The sequence below is a fragment of the Heterodontus francisci genome, chromosome 17 (genome assembly GCF_036365525.1).
Source record: "Heterodontus francisci isolate sHetFra1 chromosome 17, sHetFra1.hap1, whole genome shotgun sequence".
NCBI classification, from domain to species: domain Eukaryota; kingdom Metazoa; phylum Chordata; class Chondrichthyes; order Heterodontiformes; family Heterodontidae; genus Heterodontus; species Heterodontus francisci.
In genome coordinates, this window is record NC_090387.1 from 10,776,858 (window position 1) to 10,791,111 (window position 14,254).

Below are 14,254 nucleotides of genomic sequence, written 5' to 3' on the forward strand. Positions count from 1 at the left end.
GGTCCTTGATCCTGTGGAAGGCCCGCTGCTGTCCACGTGAGTGCCTAATTGGTACTAGATTTGGTGGGCCTCCCCTAGGAGAGGCAACTCAGCGATGCTTTTTCCAGACATCGATACCCCTGTCACCAGGATAAAATCCCGGCCCATGTGTCTAGAACACAATCTGGCCAACTTTCTAGGGTTCATCCATGCCTTTTTTACCTCAAGACTTGACTATTCCAATGCTCTTCTGGCTGCTCTCCCATCTTCCACCCTCCATAAAATTGAGCTTATTCAAAAATCTGCTGCCATATCCTAAATTGCATTGTTCCATTCACCTAGCATCCCTGTGTTTGTTGACCTATGTTGGCTTCTGGTCCAGAGATAACTTGATTTTAAAATTCTCATCCTTGATTTCAATTCCCTTCATGCCTCTCGCCCCTCCCTATCTTTCTAACCTCCTTCAATCCTACAACCATCTGAGATCTCTGCACCTTCCAATTCTGTTGTCTTGCTCATCACCAATTTTAATTGCTCCACTATTGGTGGCTGTGTCTTCAGCTGCCTAGGCTCCAAGCCATGGAATTCTGTCCTTATACCTCTCTGCCTCTCTCTCCTCCTTTAAGATGCTCCTTCAAACCTACTTCTCTGACCAAGCTTTTTGTCACCTTTGCTAATATCTCCTTACGTGGTTTGGTATCAAATTTTGTTTAATAGCACTCCTGTGAAGCACTTTGGGGTGTTTTACTATGTTAAAGGTGCTACATAAATGCAAGTTGTTGTTGTTTTCAGTGTGTGGACAATTGCTTATTCCTGGAAGAGAAAGGTCACGAAGAATGGAGCAGAGGCACATTGGACGAGTACGTTGAGGGTGTGGGACCCTGATGCTAGCACAGAGTTTGCTCAATGGGAGAGCAAATCAGAGATCTAGATGTAGGTTTCAATGCACCAAGTTTGCACTGCTCCCCTGTTTTCAGGTGACATGCTCTCCTTCCAAACTTGGGTTGTAAGAACATTAAAGGGGAGAATTTCCACTTCACTTTTCAAAGCTAAAGCCCTTGAGTTTTGAAACTTATTGGAGGAAAATCACAAACTGTGGGTGTGAGATTTCTCTACATGACCCTTTGCTGGGCATATGGAAGTGCAGAGTCACACCTATCGTTTCTTCACAGCAACCTAATTGACAGGTCGAAGCCCATCATTCAGAACATTATCACGCTTGAAAAACTTGTGGCAGCTGTTGCTTTTGATGTTGTTGTTGATGATGACAAAAAGAGTTGGAGGAAAGACTAGCCAAAACAAAAAGTATTGGTTCGGTGATACCAAACACTACTAGATTATAGGAGAAATAAAAAGCTGACAGAGAGACAAAGAATTTCACAGCTTTGTGGTTCTGGGAAGGCATTTCTCAAAGCAAGAGACATCAAGGTCAAAATTTATATTGGTGAGCTTCATGCACAAATACCTAAGCCCATCTACTACATTCCTTTATTCACTATTTTTAGCCAGGGATGGTTTATTTTACAGCTCCATAAAAATAGTGCCACGTAAGAAGGCAGCATCAGTGCATGACCCATTTATGAGAGAAGTAAACAAATCTGAAACTCGACCCTCATGTCAGCATGGTTCACTTGGTGGTACTCATGCCTCGCAAGGCTGTGGGCTCAAGCCCCACTCCAGAGACTTGAGCACTTACTAGGGGGAGTGCTGCACTGTCGGAGGAGCTGTCTTTCATCTTCCGGATGAGACATTAAGCCAAAGCCCCGTTTACTCTCTCAGATGGAAGTAAAAGATCCAATGGCACTATTTCGAAGAAGAGGAGGAGAGTTCTCCCGAGTGTCCTGGCCAATATTTATCCCTCAACCAGCAGCATTAAAACTGATTATCTGGTTATTATCATTTTGTTGTTTGTGGGAACTGGCTATGCACAAAATGAGTGTCTCCAACACCAACAGTGACGACACTTCAAAGGAATTCCATTGGCTGTAAAGTTCTTTCAGACATCCTGAGTTGTGAAAGGCACTATATAAATGCAAGTTCTTTCTTCTTGAGACTTCATTTGAATGAAGGAAGAAATGGTGTAGTGGTGGCAGGTGAAGAGCTCGGAGTATTGGACACCAATCATATTAGTGCATTAATGTGAGCAGGCTAATATGTGACTTTTTGCACAGTGTGTTGACACCAATACATAACACACAGGTGGGAACACTGACTGGAAGGATATGAACTCTGATATATTGAATAACTTGGAGCTCTTTCCTGATGTCAGGTGCTGCACTGAACAGAAGCTGTGCCTTTTCATAACAGAAATGAAATGCTACAGAGCTGTTAGACAGGCACCAGCTGGAGTTTTAAATCTCAATGATGGATAACGGCAGCAACAGAGAAAAGTCAGTACACAGAGACATGCGGGCAATGCAACTAACATTCTGAAGGTGACATTTGGTGTGGAAGTATTGGGCATGGGTTGGCCAATTACAGTGTTGCCGTCATTATTTTTCAACAAGTTATTCATTTTAGCCTCAGTCTAGCCTTCCTTTCACAATCCTACTGTTGTCTTTTAGCTAAGTATCTCAAAGGAAAAAATATTGAAGATACTGGGTTAACATTTTCACTGGGTGTCTTCACTGAACGTGAATCTTCATAGCTCCTTTTATGACTTCAGGATGTCCCAAAGCACTTTACAGCTAATGAGGTACTTTTGTAGTGTACTCACTGTTGTAATGTAGAACATGTAGCAGTCAATTTGCGCACAGCAAGCTCCCACAAACAGCAATGAGAACCAAGGAGAACTCCCCTGCTGTTCTACAAATCGTGCCATGGGATCTTTTACATCCACCTGAGAGGACAGACGGGCCGCGGTTGAGGAGAACGTATAATTATACACTTTAGTTAAAACAAAGATATAGGAAGTTCCCAACAGTGCTGTGCTGCTGGTTTGGCTTCCATGGAGTTCCTAATGTAGTGGTGCATTAATTAATTACTCAGTCTGCTAGAACCTAAATGCAGTCCAACAATGGCAGGCAGCCCAGTATCTAAGCACTTGACTTAAATGTAATACTGGGCTCGGATTGGTTGCATGTTTCTGTCCTTGAGTTGCCCGCTACTTATCCTTGCTTGTCTCAGTTGGGTGATTACTGCCAAATTCATAGCTGGTCTTGTTGGATTGAGTACCCGTCATGCAAGCCCTGGCATGCCACCTTAAACCCACACTTCCTGAAGGCTGGTTACATGGTGGTGTGTTCCACCAGCTGCTGTTTGTAAAAAAGGGAAGAAAATAAAATAATGGGGGCAGGGGGGGATGAGGGAAGAAGGAAGTCATGAAAAATGAAATAATATGAGATCAAGTTTCAATAAATATGAGAAGAATGACAGACAAGAAAAGACCCTCTACCCAGGGTCCATCCTGTCCCATACAACTGCGATGACTAGTGCATCAAGGGACATATATTCCCCACCCTACTTGAAAACCATGAGATCTCCTGGAACAGACCAATTGAAACAGATAAAAACCCTTGGCCAATTGGGGATGAGGGGAGGGGGAAATCTGGAAAATTCCTCTCCAACCCCCCCCCCCCCAGCTTATGTAATAGAAACTTGTCCACGAGATCACTCTGGCCCTGATTAACGTCACACAGTATTGACCTCTTGTACAAGGTGATCTCCACCACATCCAGAAATGGGTCCAGCTCTCACTTGAAGTAATTCAGCAAATCAGTGTTCATTGTATGTGCTGGCCACCATCTCCACAGATCCACTGTTCTCTCCTAACTTCTAACCTAGTTCTACATAACTTGTAACCCCGAGTCCTCCCTAACCTATTTAGTTGAAATAAACTGTCCACTCATAGTCCCTTCATCATCTTATTATCTCCATTTATATCACTCCTAACTCTAAGTATAGTGCGCAACACAACTATTAGTAACTTATGTCCTTTTATGCCTTGATTCTATCATTGGGAAAGTTGCTGGAATGAATTACTGAGCCTGATCGTGTGAAGGAGCTAGATTAATATCAATAGAGATACAGTCAGTTACACAGGGTGCTGCTTGGGAGGGGTTACTTAGCCTTCCAGTAAGCGGGCTATATTAATTTAGTAGAGGTTACGACACAGAGCACTAGCTGGCAGGCATTACTAAATCCAACAATGCAAGGAGCTAAGTTTGTAGAGATATGGGATTTGACAACCTACCTGAGATGGTACCTACTGACATAGGTGTTAGGATGAACCCGCCTGGGACTTGCTTTGCCAAATTTGACAGGGTCAGGGGCACGTTCTTTCATTTTAATACCACTGGCAGGTGCCTGCTCCACCAGAATGCATCAAGGGCATCAACCTTGTTTCATTGGTCACAAACTGTGACAGAGATAGCTGATTCCACAGGTGCAGAGACCTCACTTTAACCTTTTGAATGCTTGGAGCCATATGTACCACTGCCAACCTTTCAATTTGTCTCTTTGAAGGTCCTGGAACATCGAAACTTCCTAAATTGGGATCCCACACCCCAACCTCAGTCCCACATTCTCCCATGATGAAGGGCTCTGTGGCAAAGGTTCCACCTCCAACTATAACTTAAAGCCGAAACGCGGCCCAATTAGCAACCTTTCTGGAAAAGTCACAAATGTTGGTTTCCACACTTCTGTGCTGGCTGGGGCAGGTTGCTGAGAGGGAAGGTATGAGGGATTAATATGTGACAAAGGAATTTCGACGTTAGTCAGAATTTATTTAATGTCAACAGTTTACTGAAAAATTTCTCTTTGCTGTTGCCTTGACTGCCATGGAATCCCTGATGGAGTAATATACTCATTAATTAATCCTTCTGCAGTAGCATGAATACATTGTGACAGTGGCAGACAGCCCAGTATCTGAACAATTGACATAATTGTCCGTGTTGGATTTGAATGGTTCTGCAGTTTTTTTTCCTTAGGCTTCCTGGTATTCAGCCTTGCTCCCTCATTCATGCCAATTCCCAACAGGTTGTGTTGGATAGCGTACCCTTCATGGAATTGTTAATGTACCATCTCAATCTGTAGGCTGGTTACACTGTCTTCTATTTGGCATCAGATTTGTATATGGAAATTTTTGCTTCAGTAAGCCATTTGTAAGCTGGGTGGAAAGAAAATTAAGAGTGGAGGATGAGAGGGATGAATTAGAAAGCAAAAGTAAATGGGAAATACTGAGTGTAACTACTTGCCAACTAATCAGCACCCTTTTCACACGCAGTATAAATTGTGGCTCCCTTTGAAATGTGGCATTCTTGTGACTGTCCTGATGAGTGTATGACGAAAAGCTTTGACAGCATGTCTCCTTTTTCAGCAATACTAAAGTTCTGACTATAAAGAAATTTCTCCCCACTGGCCTATTGAATTTATTAGTAACTATCTTGTACTTCTGGTCCCTAGTTTTGGATTCTCCCATAAGTGGATACATTCTCTCCACAACTACCCTGTCTAAACCATTCAGAATCTTAAAGACCCCAATCAGATCTCCTTTAAGCCTTCTCTTTTCTAAAGAAAAAAGCCCCAAGTTGTTCAATCTTTCCCAGTAGCTGTAATCTCTCAGTTCTAGTACCATCCTTGTAAATATATTTTGCACTTTCTCCTGTGCTTCTCTGCCCTTTATACAGTATGGAGACCAGAATTGTGCACACTCCCCTAAGTGCGAGGTCCTATACTAGTTTGTTATATATCCCAAGAAATAAATCCCAGTGCTTTGTTAGCATTTTAATTGCTTTTCTGTTCCTGCTTTTAAAAATTAGCAAAGCAGGAGTAAGGAGGGAAGTCAAGCAAAACTTTTTAATCCAGTAGGTAACTGAAGTGTGCAATAAATTCCCCAGTAGCCCATTAATTTGGACAAATGGGTTCAAGAGATAATTTGAAAAGCAAAATACTGCGGATGTGGGAAACCTGAAATAAAAATGATATGTTTTTTCTTTCTTCCTTTCAGGTGTTAAGGATTGCAATCTTCAACAAACGCTTAGCTATCAATGCCCCTCTTAATTCTTCTCCCCCATCACTTTCTTCTGGCCCCATCTCTCTTTCCAAATCTCAGCCTTTGTTTTTTTTTTTCACTATCCTCTCTGACTTTTTATGAGTTGCTGCCTGACCTGCTGAGCCTTTCCAGTATTTTCTGTTTGTTTTTACTTTAAGATGTAACTCGATGTTTTTGCAGTGAGAAAAGGGATTGATGGATATCAGGAATATGGTGAGAAGATGGGAAGGTGCAGTTCATATATCAATGAGAGACAGGGATTTTGATTCTTAAGACCTTTTCTTGCTCCTAAAAATCCTTATGTTTTTATGTTCCAACAGGCACTTCAGTCATGGGAATAACAGCTACTGACGCTGATGATCCAGTTTATGGGAACAGTGCGAAACTGGTGTACAGCATTCTCGAAGGACAGCCGTATTTTTCTGTCGAGCCACATACAGGTATGTGATTACAACCAAGTCTCCACATTTCCTTTGTTGTTTTTTTTTAGAGATACAGCACTGAAACAGGCCCTTCGGCCCACCGAGTCTGTGCCGACCATCAACCACCCATTCATACTAACCCTACACTAATCCCATATTCCTACCACATCCCCACCTGTCCCTATATATTTCCCTACCACCTACCTATACTAGGGGCAATTTATAATGGCCAATTAACCTATCAACCTGCAAGTCTTTGGCATGTGGGAGGAAACCGGAGCACTCGGAGGAAACCCACGCAGACACAGGGAGAACTTGCAAACTCCACACAGGCAGTACCCAGAATTGAACCCGGGTCGCTGGAGCTGTGAGGCTGCGGTGCTAACCACTGCCCACAGGATCAGGTGCAATGCTGATTTTATACCCCACCTAATATTATTCGCTGACTTCAGTGGAAAGCAAAATCGGTGGAGTATAAACTCACCATTGCATCCAATTCAGTCAGTATCACAGCTGGCGTGATTGTTTAAAATTGCTCCCATCCTGTCCGCTAGAATGCTTGGGGCCTTCCGCAACTGGTGGGTGCTGCAGGGACTCGATACCAGAAGTAACATTGTTATTTGAGTAACATTTTTCAAAGGTTTAGTTCATTATCAGTTTTGTCCCCTAAAAAGAGGGCACTTTTGCTTGTTTTTTGTTTGTTGAGGCTGGGGCACCCAATGTCTCTTTATTGGTTTATTTAGAAAAGGCACATAGAGGAACAGGCACAGAATAAATAATCAGGTCAGCTAACATTCTGCGCATATGTTTCGCAAAGCATTATTCATTTTCCTCCTTTTAGGTGATTTTTCTCTATATAGTTAGAGAGGAGCAGTTCTGGCAGCTGGTCGGGAGAGATTATTACAGAAGCAAAGCAAACCATTCATTCCAATTTGTTGACTCATTTTCCCTCCTCTTTTTTTCTCCTTCTCAAAAGGAGATATGTGTTGCTGTTAAGATTGAGGTAATTTTTTTTTCTATGAAGGCCTGATAAGATTTACAAGCACACCATAAATCCCTTCTTTGCTTGTGTGAGTCTACAACCGAGATATTTCTTTATAGCACCTCCTCTGCACCGGTGAAATCGAGCAATTAGACAATGGTTGACAAATAATAGTTTCAAATGAAATGTCAAAAAATATTCTGCTCGGCTGTAGATTGCCAGTCAACCCCTATGTGAGGACAACCTTGACATAGTTAAGCATTAATAGGAGCTGGGAGGACAGTATGCAAGGCTACACTGTGTACTTGTTAAAATGAGTTTAAGGTCAATGGTCTTTAGAAATGTTATAACCTCATGATAATTCTACCTCACAATATGAGCTTACCACCAGTCAAATGTAAACCGTATTGCAAATCCAATCAATGTTTGTGAAAGTGGGACCAAAAAGAAAATCATGTATAAATGTAAGTGTCCTGTAAAATATTTTTTGCAATGTTCCGCTTGTCAGAGCAGAACCAGTGGAGGTCCCTGATAACCTTGCAGAGCACACCTGAGCTAGTATCAACAATAACTTGTATTTATATAGCATTTTTAACATAATAAAACATCACAACTTGCTTCCTAAAGACGTTATCAAACAAAACATGACACCAAGCCACATATGAGGAACATTGGGCAGGTGACCAAAAGCTTGGTCAGCGATAGGTTTTAAGATCTTAAAGGGGGAAAGATGGTTAGAGGGGCAGAGAGGTTTAGGGCTGGAATTCCAGAACTTAGGGCCACTGAAGGTATAGTCATCAGTGGTGGAGCAATGGAAATGTCTAATGATTTTGCCAGGAATTGCATGGTGAAGCTGAGATCTGTCTGCGTTGAGGTTCAGCCCAGTATTGAGCAGCTTCCAACATTGATTGGCACGATTCATACATGAAGAATATCTGCTTGAGTGAGACAATGAAGGGCAGCAGTGCTCATTCAGAAAACCATCAGCACCTATCGGCAGAACTTGGAACTGGAAAGTATTGCATTTGTTATTTGGAAAGGGGTAACTTTGACACTTGCATTATTTGTGAGATAAGCTGAAACATGATTTATTCAAGTTTTTGATTCATAGCCCTCGTACTTGACTGTGTTATGGGGCTACATTCATACCATCGTGCTGGTATTGTTTGAGTAAGCTGTTTATGAGCAAAATCTATCCTTTGAGTGATCAAGTAGCCTGATGGCAAAGCACTGAGCTGATAGTTAGAAGGTCAAAGCTCAAATCTGTTGAATACCCCCATAAGGGAAAAGATAGATATCTATAACATCTCCTATTTAAAGGGTGGGCAAGGTTATAGGTTGTTTCAAATGAGTATAACAGACAAAGTAAATATTACAAGAAGTAGAAAGAGGCCATTATTTTATTGATCGTGGGGTGTTGGTATTCATTTCTTGCTTAAGTCCAGTAACCATGGTAGCAAATGAAATACAGTGCTTTTGTTGGACTACAGAGTGTAACAATATAGACGAGTTAGAAGAAAGATTCACAAGTCAGGTTTGTACCATCCAGTTGGTGTGGAGATCTAACATTTTGCAGAGAAAATATTTATCTTGATCACAAAGAATTATGAAGTATTCACAGCATAGAAACCGGCCATTTGGTCCCACAGGTTTATGCTAGTGTTGATACTCCACTGGAATCTCTTCCCACCCTTCATCTAACCCAGCTTCCCATGAAATGCATCTACAAATGTTTTGCCTCTTATATCAATATACCAATGAGTTACTGTTAGACAAATAGAATTTTGGCATTTATTGCTAAAGGAATAGAGTATATAAAAGTAGGGAAGTGTTGCTGTAACTGTACAAGGCATTAGTGAGACCGCACCTGGAGTATTGTGTACAGTTTTGGTCCCCTTACTTGAGGAGGGATGTAGTTGCATTGGAGGCAGTTCAGAGGAGGTTCACTAGATTGATGAGAGGTTTGCCTTATGAAGAGAGATTGAGCAGTTTAGGCCTTTACTGTCTAGAGTTTAGAAGAATGAGAGGAGATCTAATTGAGGTATATAAGATGATTAAGGGATTAACAAAGTAGACGTAGAGAGGATGTTTCCCCTGGTGGGGCAATCTAGAACAAGAGGTCATAGTTTTAGGATAAGGCGTAACAGATTTAAAACAGAGATGAGGAGAAATTTCTCTCAAAGGGTCGTGAGTCTGTGGAATTCGCTACCCCAGAGTGCGGTGAATACTGGGACATTGAGTAAATTTAAGGAGGCGATAGACAGATTTTTAATTAGCAAAGGGTTGAAGGGTTATGGAGAACGGGCAGGAAAGTAGAGTTGAGGCTGAGATGAGAATGCTGGGAAAAGATTGCAATGTTGCATTGAGTTAGCCTATGAAAACTTAACATTTATTTGGTATACAATTACTGGGAGCAAAATTAGACTCAGTGATGCTTGTTGTTTGCCACTATGGATGCCATTTGGAGACCAAAATTGCATCCGATATGAGCGCCATAAATTCTGCCACAAATTGAGCCAGATGATACAATGGTGAAGATTTTAGCTGCTGTGCTAACATTCACCAGAGGTTATGATGTCACCAGTGTTCAATGCTGCTATGTGATTTCAGTGCTGCCATTTTGGAGCTCGGTAATCCAGCCGATGCTCTCTCTTAATTTTACACAGCTTGTCATGCATTAAGCAGCAGGAAGGGGCCCCACCAGTGCCATTCAAAGGGATCATCAGCTATTTACAAGTTAGTTGCTGATTGATTTCTTCTGGCTGTTGACCAGCATTCAAGTTTTTGGTGCTTTCCATAGTTGTTTCAAGTTTCAAAAGTCTACAGGGAATGGTGTGGCAAGTGCTAGAGAACCCTAATCTGACTTCAAGACTTCTGCACAAGCCTGTCAGACATGCACCAGTAGACCTTCCCCTTGGAATGGAACATGAATGGGAGAATGAGCAGGGACCACACAAAGCAGGGCAAGCTGCTAGATGAGGGAGGAGGAAGAAGAAGAAGGGAGGCAGCAACCTAGATGCCCTCTTTCCACCCAGGCTGTACATGAAGAACTTATTAGGGTGAGCTACCAGTAACTGCAACCAGGGGTCAGCAACTTGTCCATACACGGACACCAGTACTCATGGTAAAAACTTTGGGATCCGTGACTGATAATTTCAGGATCGAGAAATTTCCCATTGGCTTCTTCTTTCCAGACAAGCCCAACTTTTAAAAAAATTCACAATCGTCAGGTGCTGGCAACAGGAACAGCGGTTTCCGAATTCAGGACAAGTTCGGGGTGTTCGTTTTTTTTTTAAAAGCCCGCTAAGAAAACCCAAACTTGTCCTGAGTTCGGAAGCTGCTGTTCCCACTCCCAGCCACTGTCAGCTGTGAAACTGCTGGCTGTGAATTTAAAAAAAAAACTGACTAATCACAAAGCTGCTCTGGGAAGAGTTCCTGCTCTCTGCAACTGTCAGACAGAAAGGGAGAGAGAGGGAGGGGGAACAGAGAGGGCAAGGGAGCCAACAGACAGAGAGGGAGGGAGGATAGAAAGAGGGAGAGGAGAGAGAGTGGGGGACAGAGAGAGGAGAAAGACAGAGGGGGACAGAGAAGAGTGAAAGACAGAGGGGGGCAGAGAGGGAGCGAGAGAGAGGAGGGGGGGAGAGATGGGAGGGGGAGAGAGAGGGGAGACAGATTGATGAAGGAGAGAGGCAGAGGGAGGGGGGGAGAAGGGGGGAATGGATAGACACAGAGGAAGGAGAGAGGGGCAGAGAGAAAGGAGTGAGATGTATACAGAGGGGAGAGAAATGGACACAGAGAAGAAGAGGGAGAGAGAGGTGAGAGAGATTGACACAGCGAGGAAGAGAGAGGGGGAGAGAGAGAGAGGGAGAGAGTGGGGATAGATGGATACTGAGGGGAGAGAGATGGACACAGGGTAAAGAAAGGGGAGTGAGAGATGGATACAGAGGGAGAGAGAGAGAGGGATGGAGGGAGAGAGAGAGGACAGGAGAGAGGAGCAGAGAGAGAGAGGAGGGGGAGGGAGAGAGAGTGGGGAGAGAGAGAAAGGAGAGAGGGGAGAGAGGCAAGAGAGCGGGGAGAGAGAGAGCGGGGAGAGAGATGGGAGGAGAGGGGGTGAAAGAAAGGAGATAGAGAGAGAGAGACGGGAGAAAGAGACACAGGAAAGAGGGGAGGGAGAGAATGAGGGGAGACAGAGGGGAGAGAGGGAGGGGGGAGAGAGAAGGGAGAGAGAGAGGGGGAGGGAGAGAGACAGGAGAGAGAGAAAGGAGAGAGGGGGAGAGAGGGAAAAGAAAGAGAGGGGGAGAGACTGGGTGAGAAAGAAGGGACCGAGAGAGGGGAGAGACAGAGGGGAAGAGAGGCGGGAGCTGGATGGACACAGAAGGAGAGGGAGGGGAGAGAGAGAGAGGTGGACGATGGACACAGAGAAGGGATAGGGATGGACACAGAGACGGAGAGAGAGAGATTGAGAGGGGAGAGAAAGAGATCAAGATCACACCTCACAGATGGATATCTATCTGGATTCTCCACATCACTACATCCAGTGTGCGGGTAGACATTGACTACTTTTTGCAAGCAAAAACAATGCAGGTACTCACTAAATAGGGACAAATGTGTTTTAAATCGGATTATGTTTTGATGGCATTAAGTTGGTGTTATGAAGACCCCCACCTGCCAAGAATGAGGCTTATGAATTTTGTCATGTGAACATCAATTTTACACTGTTACTGGAATGAAGAGATGACTTGTTTAAAGAGATCAGCAGTGGCTGGGAAAACATTTGCATACTAAGAGACAGTGCTTGGAGAGACAAAATAATTGCTCACTGATTCAATTAACAGAGATTGGGCTGGGCAATGGTGATCCACATCTTGTTGGGGTAAGAGACAACACTCCACCCCTGCCCCCACCGAGAGCTTTGAAATCCACAAACGCAAGAGTTTGTTTTAAAAAAAAGTGTCATATGGCTAACCTGTTGGCCCAGGTCTGGTTTTGAACTGCTCACAGGACAGCTTGGGTCAGACTGCAGATTGTAACTGAACATGGAACAAGAGCCTCTCTCATGTCTGGCTCTCTTTCACTAATCTCCGGATTCACTGATGTCACTTAAACCTCAAGAGAGAAAAGACTCCTACATCGAAACAGGTTTTAAAACGTGCCCTGGACCCCAACGAAATGGCAAGACTTACCGGCAACGAAAAACTCTACATCAAACTCAAAGGGAACATAACCAAAATGCAGCTATTGCCTCAAACTTTTCCCCTTTATTCTTTCTACTTTTTCTGTCGCTAGCTGTGTGTGTGTTTATGCTAGTGTGGTCGCATCACATATTCGTAATCGTTAACTGAATTAGAGTTTAAGATTAATAAACTTCCACCTTTCTTGTTTAAATCTAAGAAAACCTGTCTGATTGATTTCTTTGCTTTACAATTGGAAAGCAGTGAATGAGGATTCACTGAGGGGGAGCTAAAAACCCAATACCTCTACCACCTAGAAGGACAAGGGTAGCAGATGCATGGGAACACCACCACCTGCAAGTTTCCCTCCAAGCTACTCACCATCCTGACTTGGAACCATATCGCCATTCCTTCACTGTCGCTGGGTCAAAATCCTGGAACTCCCTTCCTAACAGCACTGTGAGTGTACCTACCCCACATGGACTGCAGCAGGTCAAGAAGGCAGCTTACCACCACCTTCTGAAGGGCAATTAGAGATGAGCAATAAATACTGGCCGAGCCAGCAATGCCCACATCCCATGAACGAATGGAAAAAACAGGGTAGGGGGCCAGGATTGCACAGGTGCCAGCTCAATGCTGACTGAGGTCTCACACTATAGTGTTTGATTGATCTGGGTTTGATTGTATTAGTCTGTCCACTTATCTGTGTTCATTGTGTTTGATTGCTGAAACCTAGGGTGGAGCTGAAGAGTTTGAAACTGAAACCAAAAGAAATAGAGACTGTTCTGAGAAGACATTGTGCTGAGATCTTAAAAGAGCTGAAATATTTTAAAGTGCTGGCAATACCCTTAGCCAACAAAAATCTATCAGTCTTGAAAATTTAAATTGTCCCAGTATCCAGTTTTCTTTTGGTGGGGAAAATGTTCCAGTTTTTTATGACTCTTTGTGTGAAAATATGCTTCCTGATTTCACTTATAAAGTTGTCATTTTATGGTTCTGCCCTGCATATTCTGGATTTCCCTATCAGAGAAAATTGTTTCTCCGTATATATACAATTAAATCCTTTTAACGTTTTCAAGACCTCAAATGATAACCCCTCAGCTTTCCAAACTCAAGGAAATGCCAAATACAAAGCAAGCTTATGCAACCTCTCTTCATAATTTGATCCTTTAATCCATTGTTTTTGAGAGGAAAATTCTTTCAGATGTTTAAAGGGAGAGTTTAAACTAAATTGGCAGGGGGGAGGGCACCAGCATATAGAAGTAGAAAAGAGGAATAAGGTGCATAATGAGAGAGTGTTGGACAGTACTAGAGAAGGGAGTAGCTCCATATTAGAAAGGAGCAGACTGAGAAGGGCAGGAACAGAGGGACCTGGGATGTGCATCGATCTTTGAAGGTGGCAGGACATATTGAGAGAGTGGTTAGCAAAGTATATGGGATTTTGGGTTTCACAAATAGAGGCATAAAGTATAAAAGCAGGGAAGTTATGCTGAACCTTTATGAAGCTCTCGTTAGACTCCAACCAGAGTATTGCACCCAGTTCTGGTCACTGCACTTTATGAAGGATGTGAGGGTACTTGAGAGGGTGCAGAGGAGATTTACCAGAATGATTCCAGGAATGGGGGATTTTAGCTACAAGGTTAGGTTGGAAAAGCTAGTGTTCTCCCAGGAGCAAAGGAGATTAGGCAGAGTTTTGATCTAGGTGTGC

The 14,254-nt window shown here is 43.2% G+C and overlaps 1 protein-coding gene across 3 annotated transcripts in view; it reads left to right on the plus strand.

The window, feature by feature from the left end:
- LOC137378719 (cadherin-8-like) overlaps positions 1 to 14,254 on the plus strand; it is a 194,578-nt gene that overhangs the window by 93,850 nt on the left and 86,474 nt on the right. For all 3 annotated transcript variants that reach the window (XM_068049077.1, XM_068049079.1, XM_068049078.1), the window contains exon 4: positions 6,292 to 6,411. In XM_068049077.1, the coding sequence (XP_067905178.1) occupies positions 6,292 to 6,411 (120 nt within the window). The remainder of the gene's footprint in view (positions 1 to 6,291; positions 6,412 to 14,254) is intronic.